At 36.7% G+C, this 17,313-nt stretch overlaps 1 protein-coding gene across 7 annotated transcripts in view; it reads left to right on the top strand.

Annotated features, from left to right (window-relative positions):
• Positions 1-17,313, top strand: part of NFIB (nuclear factor I B) — a 414,175-nt gene that overhangs the window by 339,745 nt on the left and 57,117 nt on the right. For 5 of the 7 annotated variants that reach the window (XM_063455150.1, XM_063455153.1, XM_063455151.1 and 2 more), the window contains exons 7-8: positions 2,986-3,117; positions 8,151-8,329. In XM_063455150.1, the coding sequence (XP_063311220.1) occupies positions 2,986-3,117; positions 8,151-8,329 (311 nt within the window). The remainder of the gene's footprint in view (positions 1-2,985; positions 3,118-8,150; positions 8,330-17,313) is intronic. The other 2 variants (XM_063455155.1, XM_063455156.1) reach the window with 1 other exon arrangement.

Raw genomic sequence — 17,313 nt, 5'->3', positions numbered from 1 at the left:
TATCTTTATTGGTAAAATATTTTATAAATAAATAAATAAAAGATTTTCTTTTAATCTAGATGTTTGACACTTTCCTCCGTTCTTAAGGGGTTTAGCTGTAAATAGTTTTTAAATAATAAAATCTCTCTGGGAGCAATCCACTATAGTCATCTTTGAACATCATTTTAAGGCAGTGACTATTAATTATAAAACACATAGTTTTTTTTTTTTTTTTATTTGACAATTTTTATTTTCAAAATGAATACTAGTGCAGCAACCAAGAACCATTGTAGCACACTGCAAAGTTATTTTTAAGGCTACCAGTGCTCTTAATAAATGTTATCTGTACATCTGTGTCTCACGGGTAGGCCCAATAAATGATTAATATCTGGGTTTCTCTCAGGCCAATGCTATGGTTTGATTACCTTTGTCCACTGATGACATACTGATAAAAGAAGCAGTGTCCTGGAGTTAACACAGCAGTAGAGCTATGTGAAATATATTGTCCAATGCTAATTTAATGACATTGGGGGAACATTTACAATTAGCTATACTTTTTCTGCTTCTTGGGGTATACCTCATTTTAATATGAATGGGTTGTTGCCTCAGAAACCTGAACTGGTTAAGAGCTATGAAGAGGAGTCTGAGAAAGAGCAATGATTTCAACTAGTCTATCACAAGGCCAAACCCTCTTCTGTTCTTAATGCAAATGTCTGTATACCAAAGATGTCCCAGCCTCTTATTTTGTTTAATGGGTTAAGAACATTAGACACATTGTGTTTGCCTAATTTACCGCACAGTAACTAGATAGCTTGGAATGGAGACTGTTTTATTCTTTGAAAAACCTCAATTGAGAAAGCTTATCTTATCCCTGTTATTCTACAGGATTGGATATAAATCAAACCCTGCCAGACTTTTAGAACAGAAAGGACTACAGACACATTCTCATCTGAGACACAATCTCGTCATTTGATCAATCATAGGCCTTGGTCTTACACTTACAACGCAGTTTTTCCATTGCCTTTCATTTTGTCTATGAGTCGTACTTGGGATCAGGGTATATTAGTACAAGTAAAATAAATCAGTGCACTAATTGAATTGCTGTCTTCTAAGCTGGTTATCTAGAATGCCTGTGGAGATAGTCCAAAAGCTGAATTTGAAAGGAGCTTGAATTTATAACTCTAAATTAAAGAAATCGAAAACCTTAGCTAGAAATTTGGTGGTTGATGAAAACCAAGTATTTGGATGGGTAGTTGGCAGAAAAGAAAAACAGATGAGAATTCAAGAGATTGTTTAGCGAGAGCTGGAAACAAAGAGCCTCATTATTTACATGTTTCAACAGCTCGAATGCTCAACAGTGTGCTTGTTCGCTTGTATGTTTTTAGTGCACTGCAACAATACTGTTTGTGTATTTGTGTCACAAAGTATATGTTTATGATGAGCTGTATTGATTGTTACTATAAATGCCACATTTTGCAGTTGATTGAATGAGAATGAAATATCGGTGCCTTCTTTCATTGATTCATTTAGTTGTGATGTATTTATTAATTGCATTTAACAAGACATTTAAACCACATTTACTAATTTTGATACAATGAATTTTGCAATTCATAGAGTTTTGACCTAAATAGAGCACAAACAGGTTTGAGCAATTTAGATGACCAATGTTGTTAGCAGGTAAAGTTGAGTGTGCAAAGAAAAAAATAGTTATGCATTTGATAAAAAAAAGAAAATTGCAGAGTAAATTTCTATTTAATATTTGTTCATTACTTGGTGACATTATATATTTACTTAATGTACAGAGATTTCGTATACCAGATTCCCTCCTGTTTACTGGAGTGCACACAGTTATAGTGTTTTGAATATGTTATGTGCAACTTAACACACACTACGAGCTAACAATAGCTCAGTGGATTGCATTTTACATTTCAGGTTAGGCATGCATACATTAATTTGTAGACTATTTAACAGAATTGTTTGTTTTTAAATCACCTTTTTAATTTTCCAGTAAGACAAACTACATTTAGACTTTTCTCTGTACCAGATTTTTAGTCACATCAAATAGCATTTTTAACAATACTGGATATGCCATCACTTTTTAGATTTTATTTTCCAATGCAATGTAGTTATTTTCAGCATTGTGAATGGCTAACTGTGTCATTGGAGGCCCCTGTACAATGCACTGTTTTCCTGCTGCAAAACAAAGCCGATAACATCCTGTCACATCAGGAAATTTGATCTCTGTTCCATTCACAATGAAATGTTCACAATCATATACACAATTGTATAGCAGCAAAAAAGTGTTTCAGGTGATAATTATTTTGTCACAAAAGTTGTTGCACATAGCCAAGAACAGGTTGGTTTTGAGGCGGGACTAAACATTTATATGCTTTTAGTTGTTGCAATTCTTGTACCTTATTAGTGACAGAAAGTCAACTGTTTTATTTATTTATTTATTTATTGAAAAGGCGGATTCTTGTTGGGAATGAGTAATGTGTCTAAAGGAAGAGAAAATCCTGAGGGACAAGCATGGGATTTACTGCCGTCCTTTTGGGAAAATAATAGATAAATTAATTTCTCTAACGATATGTCTGTCTGGTATGAAAGGAATGCGATTTTGGCTTAATGGGCTGAAGACAAGCAAACTATTATTTAAGTCTTTATCTACAGGCAGATCATTTGTGCTTGTTCATCTGTCACAATGTAGTCTGATAACTAAACAAAGTGGGGCATGTAGCATTGAATAACCAGATCTGTGAAAGGCCAGGATGAGTGGTGTCATATGGGTGATTCTACCAGTCCTCATTATGGTCTAGACTATGTGTTAATGCTTTTACCCTTTGGAAGGCAGCTTCTTTTTACTCCATTTATAATAGACAACAGTAAAACCCTACACAAAGATACATAATAAAGTACTAAGTTACTAGCAATGTACAAAAAGTATGTTGGATCCGCTGCCTATATAAATGCGGATCTTGATATTTTCTTACTTTGTTACTTTAACAGATATGTCCTCCCCCACAATGAAGAAGCCTGAAAAGCCATTGTTTAGCCCAACATCTCCACAGGATTCTTCATCGAGACTGAGCACTTTTTCCCAGCACCACCATCCAGGAATACCAGGAGTAGGACATAGTGGTAAGGGCAACATATATCTTCACCTAGTGTTGTTTCTGTTGAGTTATCCCCAACTCAGGGAGTTGTTTGGAGTTAAGAGTCACTGATGAGCCAAGGGAGGTAGGCCTTCTTCTGGCAGGTTATTGGTAAGCTGCACATACCAGCCATTCGTCCCATGATCCATTTACTATTTTCTCAACACATATGCTTTTCTTAGAGTATGAAGATCCGCTAATGCGTTCTTTTGCGTCACTTTTTTTTCCATGAGTTTACAAATGTAAAAATAAACAATTACTCAAAAGAGGATATAATCCACCTGCTTGTGTTTCTTGAACTAGTCATGAAATTCCAGCTCTCATTTAATCAAATGGTTTGGATTCTGTGGTGAAAAATGATTTTATTTTCCCCTTGCTTGTGCCTCATATGTGTTACATGTGTAGCCTTAAATGTTATTGTTATAGAGTAAATCTGTGTCAGCGGCATAATCAGAGGCCACGCAGGAAAAAAAAAAAAAATACTTTAACCAATGTTATTTGAGGTACACTAGGTCAAACAGAGTTGCACACATGTTTCTATTTAAAGTGGTTTAGGATATCTGTGCATGGTTTATTTAAGTTATTTTGGTTTCTCAGGGCCCTGTGCCAAATTAGGCTTTTGGCTCACCAGCAAATAACATGTTCATATGCTTCTAGGAGTCATTCACCTGTGTTCATTGGTTATCTGTAAAACCTGACTTGGATGGTAGTTGTTTAGGAGAGGCTATGGGAGCATAGATCAGCGGGTGAAATATGACAGAATTAAAATGCATTCTCAGTGTAATCATCTGCAGATTAGACTGAACTGTCGCTTTATATTTAAGGATTTTATTGCGTTTGGCTTATGAGCTGCATGATGTATAGCTTCTTTTTATAAAATGGTAATTGCCGGCCTAAATTAAATCCTGTAACCCCAAACCCTTCCTCTTCCATGTACTGTATGTTTTGTGTATGCATCGCATCATATCAACATATGTACAACAGTCATTCTGCCTTGCTGATTGTAGCAAAGCCTGTATTGTTTGAGGTTTTTTCTTTTTGTAATGTGTTCTATAGTGCATTTCTACAACAACCAAAGAACACTTTATATGAGGATGCTATGTTTACTGTATATATAGTGTGTGTTCCTGACTTTCCACAAATGCCCCCTGGTTCAAGATAGTTGCACACTAGTTTTAACCATGTGGGTACTGAACTTTTCTTAAACATCCTGCAGCTTCTACCACAGTACCTTCCTCAGTCTTAGTAAGCCACGCTCTAGTTGGTGTTGATAGGTGTGCTATATTACCCACTCATTGGATGAGATCCTTGGAGTCCATTCTTAGGGTAGGAATCTGTGCAGATGTGGATCAAACAAAGCGTGAATGTGTCCTTCACATGGTATACCATGAGTGCATAGTTGTTACATAGTTAAATAGCTGAAAAGAGACATGCGTCCATCAAGTTCAACCTTTCTCACATCTGTACTTGCTGTAGATCCAAAAGAAAAAAAGAAAAAAAAGAAAAAAATAGTTTGAAGCGCTTCCAATTTTGCAACAAACTATGAAAAAAATCCTTCATGATCCCAGAATGGCAGTCAGATATCTCCTTGGATATCCCTGGATCAAGAAGCTATTACACCACTAATTACAAAATATATCCATGTGTAGTATGTTCTTGCAAGTATTCATCCAATTGCTGTTCAAAGATCTCTACAGACTCTGATAAAAACATCTCTTCAGGCAGATTATTCTACATCCTTATTGTAAAAAAAAAACCTTTCATTGCCTTAAACCAAATCTCCTTTCTTTCATTCTAAATGCGTGACCTTGTGCCCTGTGTATAGTCCTGTTTGTGAAAAGTTTTCCCGACAGTGGTTTGTACTGGCCCTGAATATATTTGTATAATGCTATCATATCCCCTCTGAGGTGCTTTTTTTTTTCCAAACTAAAGCGATTCAATGTTAAACTTTCATCAGAACTTTAATGATCCATTCAATTTTGTAGCCTGCCTCAGCACTTTTTCTAGTGCCATAATATGCTTCTTTAAAACAGGTGTCCAAAATTGCACAGCATGCTCAAGGTGTGGTCTTACTAGTAATTTAGAAAGAGGCAAAATTATATTTTCATCCCTAGAATTAATGCCCCTATTGATACATGACAATATCTTAGTGACCTTAGCAACTACCGATAGACATTGCATATTGTTGCCTAGTTTCTTCTCTATAGCAATGCCCAAATCCTTCTCATTTGTTGTTATCCCTAACTCACTACCATTTAGGGTATATGTTGCTTGTGCATTCTTTACTGCGAAGTGCATAATTCTGCATTTATCTACATGTAATCTGTCATTTGAGTGTCCAGCAAAGTAATATCCTGCACACACTGGGTAGATGTTTCATCATAGAGAAGATTATTTTATGGATAGAAATTATCTATGTCCTCCCTGTTTTGTCATATGCTGGCTTCATAAGTGATAGTTCAGCTTTTGTGTTCCCAATTTCATAGCTAGTATCACAGATGCCAAGCCTGCTGCTGACTGACAGGCTGACACAGCTATCAACCCTTTCGAAGAATCCATTACCATAACACTTTATTGGTAACTCTAATGAAGCTGAAATATGGAAATTATCCATATCAGACAAAACAAATCAACTTATATGCTTAAAAAAGAGAGAAGGGCCAAATGTTTCCAGAGATAATAATAAGACGTTTCTTTTTTTCCCCCCTTCTTCCCTGTATTGATTCTCTTTCAGTGTAAAACACAATCTGGCACAGAAATACTGTTCATTTCTCCCTAATATACTCTAACAAAATTAATTAAATAAATATTGATGTAGAATAAATCATTTGCCTTAACTGTACTGCGAAAATAGACAGACTGTTTTTTTGTTGATTGTAAATCTGTGTTGTTGTTTTTTTTTTTTTTTTAACAAAACAGTATCTGTTGTGACTGATTTTCTTAATTAATATTTTTTGCCTCTAAGATTGCGTGTGAAGGAGAGTATGAAACTAATTTGCATATGCTTCCCTTTGTGGGGGCTATCTACTCATGTCCAAACTTGATGTTCATGAAGTCAGGAGTAATAGCCAACATGAAAGGGAAGTTCCAAGTAATAATTCTGCAACTGAATTCATACTACATGGTTGTCCATAAATAAGGCTTTATACCTTATGAATAACTCCTACCATGGCATGCCTGGTGCATTAGCATACTATTTCCACACCCCATGTGCAGTGAATAATATGTGTAGATGTAATGTCACCTTTTACTTCTTTCCCTTTCTGTTTTATGGGGTAATACAAAATCGCTTTGAATCTAGGAGATAGCGAAAAAGTTAACAGACAGGTTTTTATTTTTTAAACTAACAAAGCTTTATTTTCAAACAACAAAAAAAACAATTCTTAAAGAGACACTAGTCACCAGAACCACTACAGCTTAATGTAATAGTTCTGGTGTCTCTAGCCTGTCTCTGCAGGCTTTTCAGAGAAAAGGCAGTGTTTACATTGCTGCCTAGTAACACCTGTAGTGGCAGTCACTCAGAAGGTCACTAAGGATGCTTCCTATTTCAGTTCTGCACAGAGTGCATGGAGGTGCTGAACGTTCCCCATATTGATGCATTCTGACAGACACAAACACATTCACTCACTCACAGACAGACACACACATTCTCTTACAGGCTCACAAATTATTTGTTTTTAATTAATTTAAGTCCACCCAGCCTCCCTACCTTTGGGAGAGCTGGAGTGGATATTTTCCCTATGGCTGCTGAAATCTTGTGCTGAAATCCTTTGTGCGCTGTTTAGTGATGCAGGGGCCTGGAGTGATGTCCTATTCCACTTCCGCTAATTGCTGCAAGGCGCGCGAGGGAGCAGAGCACGAAGAGCTTGAAGATTACAGCTCCCTCGCCACCTGCCCTCTTTCTCTCTCAGCCGCTCGGCCACCCTCCTCCATGCTCCCTCAGCCAGCCAGCCGGCTCGGAGGTAATGGGCTAACAAAAACCCAGGCACCAGGAAAAAATGCCTAGTAGCCATGGCAACCTGGCACCTGGGGTTTGGTATTTTTATATATTAAATGAGCAGCTTATTTTATTAAAATATAAGTGTAAAGTTCCCCCGGTCCACTAGCACATTAATGTGGCATCACACCCATAACTAGAGCACTAAAGGATTATCCAGTCCCTCTGGTGTTTTCAGTGCTTCAAACCTCAGCGATATTACTCTTGTTCTTTTAACATTGCAACATACCAAATCCAACATTGTGTAACATTGGCCAAATATTATCTACTTTTGTTCAGCAAAGTAGCAAACTTTAATAATAATAAGCCCTATAAAGAACAGACAAAATATTGAAGAGAAGAAAACTACCACGTACAAAAGTAATCCACACAATTTGGTGGCTCTGTAAAAAAAAAAAATCTGATGGGCTGGAAAAGCTGTAGAGGAGAAATGCGAGAGATTTTTAGTATGGAGTATGCATTAGGCAGAAAGTAGTGTTTGTATATTTGCTCCACTGTACCTTATATACATTCTTGTCACATGTGATTAGGCAAAGAATGGCTTAGCATTCAAGCAGATAGTATCCCATCAGTCATTTTTCCAGGTATGTAACTGGCCTGTTGCAGCCTCAAGTCGTTAGCTGTCATTGATGACTAATTTCCCGGTCTGTTGTTGAGGATCTAAAAATGTGGGTTTTGTTATCTTAAAAACTCTGGAGAAAAATACTTAAGCAGTGAAATATGTTTTCATTCTGGGAATCATGCTTTTATTTCAAGCAATGCTAAATCAGAGGATGGTGTAATTTCTGAAAGCTAAACGAAGTTTTGAGAAGGCTCGATCTGGGAAAGTTGGGTTGTTCATTCTCAAGGGATGTCTGGTATTTGGACATTATTTTTTATGTGTATTAAGTCCAAGAGGAAAAAAATAAGATTAGAAATAAATGCATTACAAAGTATCAAGTGTAACTTGTTAAGCTAGAGCTTTTAACCCTTGTCAGGTGAGGATTGTAATTTGCTCACACTTTTTTACTTAATGTCTACAGTTATTTCAACCCGGACTTCGCCCTCTCCATTACCATTTCCAACGCAAGCTATTCTTCCTCCGGCCCCATCCTCCTACTTTACTCATCCAACGATTCGATATCCTCCACACCTGAACCCTCAGGATGCTCTAAAGAACTACGTTCCTTCGTATGACCCGTCCAGCCCGCAGACAAGCCAGGTAAATGAAAAAGCCAGCGGTGCATTATGCAGTTATGATGAAAGTTTGTATAATTGTGTATTTTATGGTGGGCACAACTTCCAGTTTGACATTGAATATTTCTGTCGCATAGTAATGTCAAAGGAATTTATACATTTTTTCTTTTGCAAAAATTACCATTTCATAAAGACAAAATCATTATGAAAAGCTTATAAAGATTGTGTAGTAATTTCTCTGAAATTCCAACCCAGTCAAAAAATATCAAAAGACAAAGTAGGGACTACTTTGCTTATGCATTTTTATACGCCTGACAAAAAGCAGAGCTACCACTGTCAAGCCCACAGCTGAGGGGAGAAAGGCTCTTTCTACAGAGGAACCCGTGGTCTTGCGGGATACTCCATAGACATCAGTATTGTTGCACTTGTGCTAGTGTACAGCACTAATGTTAGCTACTGGCAGATGAAGCAACAGGAGCTGAAGAGGACCTTGAGGAAGAAGATGGTGGCGACCGCATGGCACAGGTTCAGCTTAGTAAAAACTACCTTCCCTTGCACTCCGCTGTCACCAGAATGCAAGAGAAGCAGTTATCATCTGGGTATCTTTGTAAAATAGGCAAAGGTCTTAGAAGTGGACAGAGCCACTATAATAAGCTTACAGTGCTTAAGACTTCTTCCTTTTCTCATAACTTACGACATAAAACTCAACTCGACTGACCTCAGCAATCAACCAGGAGCAGACAGCAAACACTATGCTACCTATAAAAATATAAAGGCAAAATGATACCTTCAGTTACAATAACACTGGGATTTATTCACAAAACACTAAACTGCAGGGAACTATACTGTTACTATACTGTTACTATAGTTATAAAGGTTGCCGGATCCAACATGTTTTTCCGGATGCATATCACATTCCTCAGTGGTAAATGAGTTGAATTCCTATCTGAAACATTAGCATTTTACATATTGCATGGCAGCACTTTTCATGTACTGCTAATAAATATGGATAAGTGATACATGTCCAGGAAAACTTGATGGATCTGGCAACTGTAACAGCCATGATGCTAATGGATCACTTCATTAACTAATGTTAAAAATACATATAAATATATATCAGTGTAGATTTTTTTTTTCAATAATGTGTAATCTGTTGCTGAGACACTCTTCTTTCTGCAGCTCCATCTGCCCACAATGTGATCAATCATATTTTGTCCAATCAGATGGTTCTCATATAGACGACATCCTTGTGATCCTCCAATCCCTTGCTGTGCTTGATAATGCCAAATGTGAAGCCAAAAAAACTAAATTATTCTCCATTCCAGCCAAGGCCAAGTTCTCCCAGTAGCCCAATCATCTTGGGACATCACCTGCCTTTGTTTGGGTAGTGGATGCCAGAGAGTATGGGCTGATTGGAAGACTTAGACGGGAGGAAGGGATGTTGCCACCATTGATCACGTGTCGCCAGCATGCTGTGCATGCTGATGACAGAATATACACAGAATTGACATTAGTCAGCCTGGAACTTTTGTTCTGCGCTTAATAATGATGCCCCCAATATGCTGCCAAAGGTGGAGTAACACCTCTGGCAGAAAAAGGCTGTATTTCATAGTAAAATGCTGCACATACAGACTCCAGGCACTGTAGCCATTTCCAATCACTGAAGTGTCACGTGCTTGAAGTAATCTTTCTCTTGAAGTGACTAACAGCCACTAAAACATGTTTTAAGAAACAGCCATGTATTAAATTGTCTGAGTAAAGGGACTTGGATTACTTTTAAATAGCGCAGTTACTACAGTTAGTTTTTTAGTAAATAAACCCCAATATAGAGAATTTTTTAGAAAGGTATGCACACATAAAAATGTGGAGTAGTGCTTTATTTGACTTCAGTCCCTGTTGCATTGCAATAGCAGGGCCTACAATACATTTACTCCGAAAAGTTCTAAATATTTCCTAGGTCAATGTAACATAAACAGCAGGATCTCAGATCTTATGCTATTCATCTGCAAAATAACTTTAACTCCACACACTGCTTTTGCTCTCTCACACAACCACCAAATATGACAAGGCCATTAACTGCAGCTTGAAAATATATACAAGCCAATATATATATATATATATGTATTCAGGAAGCGATCATTAATAGCTTTATGGAATACATGTATCCGGCACACCAGACAGACAAACACTTAAGAGGCCACTTTAAAGAAGCACACAGATAAAACTTGGGAGGGAATTAAGTTTATATTTTGACCATCTGATAAGAATTCTCCTGGGATGATACAGAAAGTCTCAGTCATTCTTGGATCCCCTTGTTAACATCACATTGAAGCTGTCCCTGGTTTGTAAGTATTTTTTAAATATATAGCCACCTGTGAGAAAAAGCATGGAAAGCTTCAGCCTTTCAATACTGCCTTCCAATACTGCTTTGAGTCATATATGTGGCGGGATCATTTCTTGCAATTGATTCTTCTAGTCTTAGGTTTGCTATGACTGTTAAGATCAGACAAATAAGCTTAGCAGAGATCAGATAAACAGCACAGGGCTCGTCACCAGCCAAGGAATTAAACTTGTTTAAATTTATATCCAAGCACATTCACTGATTGCCTTGAAGAAAATAATGTTATTATGAGTTCAAATTAAGTGTTTTAGGACTTTTATTCCCCCGGTATAACAAATAAGTCATGACATGTGCATATGACAGCAGCTGGATCAGCTCACAGATTCTGTTGCGTAACTCACACATGCATCACACATTTTGTGTGTTCCTTTTCTTTACTTTAATGGATCTTTGGCCATTGGGCATTTTCAGTAATTATTATTTGGAAATAATTAACCAGTGATAGCCCTTATGAAACATTGATAGATGCACATTATTAGAAAGTGCTGCTTAAGGTACCATGAACATGCAAACATGTTTAAGGTGGCAGAGAATATGAGTGTTCTTTAACTAGTCTTCATTACCCATAAGACAAAGCATGAAAATTTGTCTTATGTGTAAAAGTTGCAATGTTAAGGTGTACCCTTAAATCTAATGACGTTTCACGTGCATGATGTTTGCTCTGTTTTATTAATAAGCATTTGATGGATAAGCACGATCATAAATCAGCTTTTGTACTGAGCCCATGTAGGTAAATTCTTTTCTAGATTATGCCATAGTATTATTCCCAAAGTTATTCTACCTTTTTGTGGCATGATTTTGCAGGCTCACCATAGCGCCATTCTTTAGTGTGCTAACAGTTTCCCCACTTCTTGCATTGGCAAACAGCAAGACACAATCCGATGGCACCTGGCTAAATAGGGCGGGCAGCTGCATATCCTTGTACCATCTTCCTCTCATAGGATGCAAAACAGCTCCTGGAAACTTACATATGGAAAGTAAAAGATGATCCAGTCATATGAGATTAGCTTGGCTTTCAAGGAATTAGAAACCTTATTTTGTCCCGTGTGTCATAAATCTGTGTGTGTTGAGTTCTAATATGTGTAAGCAATACTACATCAAATTATTATTTTCGAAATATGAAATTATAAAAATCATTTCTAGCTACGTCAATGTGATGCTGCCTGAAACACATTAATAACACTGTGCAACAACGGACATGTGTCTTCTAAGAAGTCACCTTTTGCAGTATATCTAAATGGGCATTCAGGTCAGTGAATGCACATCTTGTAAGACCTCAATAAAGCATTTAATATATTTGCATCAGAGCCAATATTGGAAAGAAAATCAATCAGGGCACATTATGTGCCCTATCAGCATTTCTGTAAGTCTAATTTTCTTAATTCTATGAAACTGTTTTAATTCAACCCGTCAGAAACCCTGCATGTGAATAAATACCATATATACTCGAGTATAAGTCTAGTTTTTCCGCACATTTTTTGTGCTGAAAAAACCCCACTCGACTTATACTTGAGTCAATGTCTGTATTATGGCAACTTACATTGCCATAATACAGACTAGGACCGCCGGGCTCATTACAAGCCCGGCGGTCCTGTTGGGGGCTGGCAGGAAGCATTTACAACCTTTCCTGCAGCTCCATTCTCCTGCATTCTGGTCAGCTCCCCTGTAAATCTCGCAAGAGCCGCGGAGTCAGAGCGTTCCCACAGGTTACCGTGGCAACGCTCCGCGCGGCACGCAGACCGCGAGACTTACAGGGGAGCTGACCGGAACGCAGGAGAAGGGAGCTGACAGGAGCTGCAGGAAAGATAAGTAAACGCTTCCTGCCAGCCCCCCTCCTGCACAGTACACACCACTGGACCACCAGGGACAAAAATAAAAAAAATAATAAAAAAATAATAATAAAATAAAATGAAAAAATGTAATAAAAAAATATTAAAATAAAAAATAATTATAATATTAAAATAAAAAATTAGAATATTTAAAAAAATTAAAATAATAAAAATGCCCTCCCCCCACACACTACACACACACACTCACTCTGCATTCACACAAACACACAGAGTGTGCTTATATAATGCAGAGTGTGTGTTTGTATGAGTGTGTGTATATATAATGCAGAGTGTGTGTGTGTTTGTATGAGTGTGTGTGTATATAATGCAGAGTGTGTGTTTGTATGAGTGTGTATGTATATAATTATAAAAATCACAGAATTTCATAGCCCCAAGTTTTACCCTCGACTTATCCACGAGGCATAGCATATTTCACAATTGTTGGTCACAAAACTGCACTCGACTTATACATGAGATCGACTTATACACGAGTATATACGGTACCTTTATTCAGCTGCATTATCAAGCTCTTCATTTAACACTCTCACCACTACATCTCATTGTAATGGCTATGTTATAAAAGACTATGAGTGTTATTTCCCTGGTTTGTATCATTCTATTTTTGATTCTTTTTTTTGTTGTTGAGTCATGTGATAAGAAATACAATTATGTCATTATAACAGGAAGAAAAGTTTAAAAGATAATTTCATTTGATGTATTTGCACCCCTTGAGATAATAAGGACATATTGTAAAAACAGCAATCAACAGAATGCTCTTAGCATTCACATCTATAAACATGTTATATTTACTGTCATGTTTTGCCTTCAGTAGTGGAAGCTTGAAGCCATAATTTCTTCTGTTTATAAAGTTTAAATTTAGCAGTAGTGTGGATGCTTTGGTGCCTGATGTTGATGTTGTTACACTGAGACCGATATCTGTGCAATGACTTCATGCCTGGCATGGACTGGTAATATGGCAACAAACCACCACTGTTTGTGCAGGTACTGTTATGTACAGTAACCGGACAAAATAGAACACAAATCGGAAAGGGGTTACAAAGATTTTGTTGGCATAACTGTTGATCAATTTAAAAAGTTGACCATAATCCAACTTGCATGTCAGTACAGAAATGGCAGCTCTCCAAACATCATTAAATTTACCAAAAGCTTGTTTTGTATACCTTTAGACATTGATCATTTACATTGTAACAGAAGTCTTGGTACTTTTTGTTTCTACTTGAATCTTTTTCCCCCCATGAATTGTGATTAGGTGTATGTGTTTGCATGGATGTTAGTTTGTGTGAATGTCTGACATTACAAATTTTCCCAGAGTCTGGTGGTTTTATTGTGGAAAATACTTTCCCTCAATTACTGATTACAGTACAGCATTACTTATTACAAAGCATTTTATTGAGCCAATATAAAAATGATATTGATGTAGTTACGCACTATTTATGCAGGATGTTAATCTCTTCCTAAAGTTTAACCGCATACCAACCTGGACACAAGTGCAGCATGGCCAACTTCTTGCTTTTAGCTCGGTAAGAGTTTAAGCTGCAGTTGTTTTTTTCTTTGATGTAGTTGACAAATGAAGAAAAAAAAAAACACAAACAGATTCATGTAGACCTATGGATTGATAATATGATTATAATTAATATTCCTTTGACGTGTCAGTGAATTCAAAGCACGCTTTGTCATCATGAAGCCCAACACCTAAACCTTAAAGGGACACTATAGTCACCAGAACAACTACAGCTTAACCCCTTAAGGACACAGCTTCAGAAGCTTGTCTTACCCTTAATGACACAAGCCATTTTTGCATTTTTGCTGTTTGTGTTCAAACACAATTTGCATCTCTGTCATTTATTGCACCAACACATATTATATACTGTTATTTAGAGGGCAAACAGGGCTTTAATTTGATGTCACATATACATTCTCATTAATTAAATATAATTTTTTCCCACTGTTTTGTCAATAATAGATACCCCAGGGTATCTTATATGGTGTATAATGTACATTAACTTGTCACCATTATTTCACCAATTGATGTCAATGTTTGTGGTGAGAGTGGGAAAATTGCATATTTCTTACATTTGATATGTACCACTGTTCTAAAAAAACAAACAAATTGTTCTCAGTTACATCTTCTGAGTAAAACAATATGCCCAATGTATGACCTAGACACTATTTTGTGAAGTTACAGTGCTGTTAAAGAGACGTGACAAGTTCAGGTTTTTAAGTGTGAATTTTCATGGAGAGTTTTCATACGTTCGTGTCCCATTTTGGAGCACTTGAGCAGGCTACATATTCCAACTACACCTTAAAGGCATACTATTTCTTAAAGAAGACATCCCAGGGTATTTCAAAAGGCATATTTTGAACCTTAGCGTGGGATCATTTTTCCGTTAGCCAAGTGTAGTTGTAATAAGCATTTTTTCAGCCTTTTTGACACAAGTTTTTCTTAGCAGGAACTCAGGAACCAGGTAAGGTGAAGTGTTAAAATAAACATTTATTTGGTATAAAATAATAAAAACAGAAATTGCTGACACAGCAGCTAGCACAACGCGTTTCGACCCTCCAGGGTCTTTTTCAAGTGCAGTATATCCTCCCATATGCTGACCCACCATATTGGAGACAGGTGTAGCAGCAGGAAATGGTAATTGAATGTCCATACTTGGTCATTGCAGGAAGCATCTCGCCACCACTAAGATGGTGGTGCTTCCTGTTTTGACATTCATAAATAAAGAGAGGGAAGAAAAAAAATGCTTCCTGTTTTTACATATATAAATAAAGAGGGAGAAAAAAAAATGCTTCCTGTTTTGACATATATAAATAAAATAAAAAAAAGAAGAAGAAGGGAAGGGAAGGGGGGGAAGAAAGAAAACACATGTTCATTTATATGTTCATTTATATAATATGTGGGATTCCAAAATGGCGGTGACTTTACTTCCGGTGAGCATCTTCTGGGGTTCCAAAATGACTGCGCCTACTTCAGGTCAACTTGTTTTCCAAAATAGCCATGCGCCTACTTCCGGTCGGCGTATTTTCGTCACGTTTTTCCTAAGTAGTTGGCTCCTCCTTTCTTCAAACTCCACCTCTCCATAAATATTAGTTCAAAGAACGGCAGTCTTTTATGTAATATATATCTGGCAATATGTATATCGTCCAGATCAAATGAATCTCCAATTAGATGCCAGATAGTCCACAGTATATGTTAATTTAACCATAAAAGAGAGAAAGAATATAGTAAAAATAATTTCATTAAAAAGACAATGTATTAACAGATACCTATTTTAATAAGAACTATATCCTTCGCCCAAACGTATGAAGTAAATAATAAATACATAAAAATAGAAATACATAAAAAAAATCATAAAATACAGTTCATTTCAAAATCAATGTTGAGCCCTCTAGGTGTTAAAGTGCACATTTCGAAGATCCATTTGGTTTCTTGTAAACGTAATTTTTGGTTAAAATCCCCTCCTCTCCAATGCGTAGTAACTTTTTCTATAGCATGGAATTCCAGTTTTTTGGGATCGGAGTTGTGTTTTTCAAGGAAGTGTTTGGATACACTATGGTTAATAAAACCCTTTTTAATATTTCTTATGTGCTCACACGTATATTAAGTGCCCTAGTGGTTTTTCCCATATATTGTAATCCACATTCGCATTTTAAAAGGTATATCACTCCTTTTGACTGGCACGTGATGGAGGATTTTATCTTAAAAGATTTTCCAGTTACGTTTGATACAAAACGTTTTTTAGTTTTATTAGTGCAATCAGAGTTTTTGCATGCATTACACATACCACAATGGTAAAAACCTTTCTGTATTTCTGCCCAATTTGTTAAAGAGAAACCAAAGAATTTTTTAACAAATTCGGCAGAAATACAGAAAGGTTTTTACCATTGGGGTATGTGTAATGCATGCAAAAACTCTGATTGCACTAATAAAACTAAAAAAAGTTTTGTATCAAACGTAACTGGAAAATCTTTTAATTATATATAGGATCCACAGTTACTGTCTGTTGCTGAAAATAGGACCTATACAAGATTTTAAAGGTAAAATATTCCACTGTTTGTGCGCTTTCACCTTTTTTTTTCTGTTCACATTGCTGGAATAGCGTGTCTGCACTTTTGGGTAATCGATTGCACTGTTTTGTTAGTACATAAAGGTTTGAAATAAAATTATTGATAACATTATCACTGTACCCATGTTTAATGCAGCAGTTTGTGTGGACTGCATATTGCATCATGTTAGAAAGATTTAATGTGCTGCTTTGGTTACAATTATTAGTTTGAGGGATCAAGGGGGGGGGGGGGGTTGATAGTTTCTCTTCAATGGTAATAAATCTTGCTTGTGAGTCTGTACTTTTGACTTTCTGAAGTTCATTCATAATCCCTATAAATGTCTTGTTCTAATCACATCTTAATCTACAGGTATACTGACAGACTGGCTGTATTACTGAGTACTGGTTCACTGTTCTGTCACTGTCACCTATTGTATGCAACAGGTATCTTGTATCAGTGACTAGGAAGTTACACAAAGTATAACATTCTCCCCCCATCACTCAAAGTAGGAAGGCTGCAAGCAGTAATTTGCCTGGCCTTTTCAATATGCTGTTTTTCAAAGTTGCCTGTTAAAAAGTGATAGAAAGAGCAGGCTTTGGTTTAATACAAACCAAAAAACTATCACCATATGTTTATTCATTAAACACTAACTTGTGGTGAGGTGAGAGAGCTAAAACGCTATAAAGCAGCCAAGTTGTGAATACTTGT

Source organism: Pelobates fuscus, chromosome 5 (assembly GCF_036172605.1).
Source record: "Pelobates fuscus isolate aPelFus1 chromosome 5, aPelFus1.pri, whole genome shotgun sequence".
In the NCBI taxonomy this organism is placed as follows: Eukaryota; Metazoa; Chordata; class Amphibia; order Anura; family Pelobatidae; genus Pelobates; species Pelobates fuscus.
This window is presented reverse-complemented; position numbering and strand designations above follow the sequence as displayed.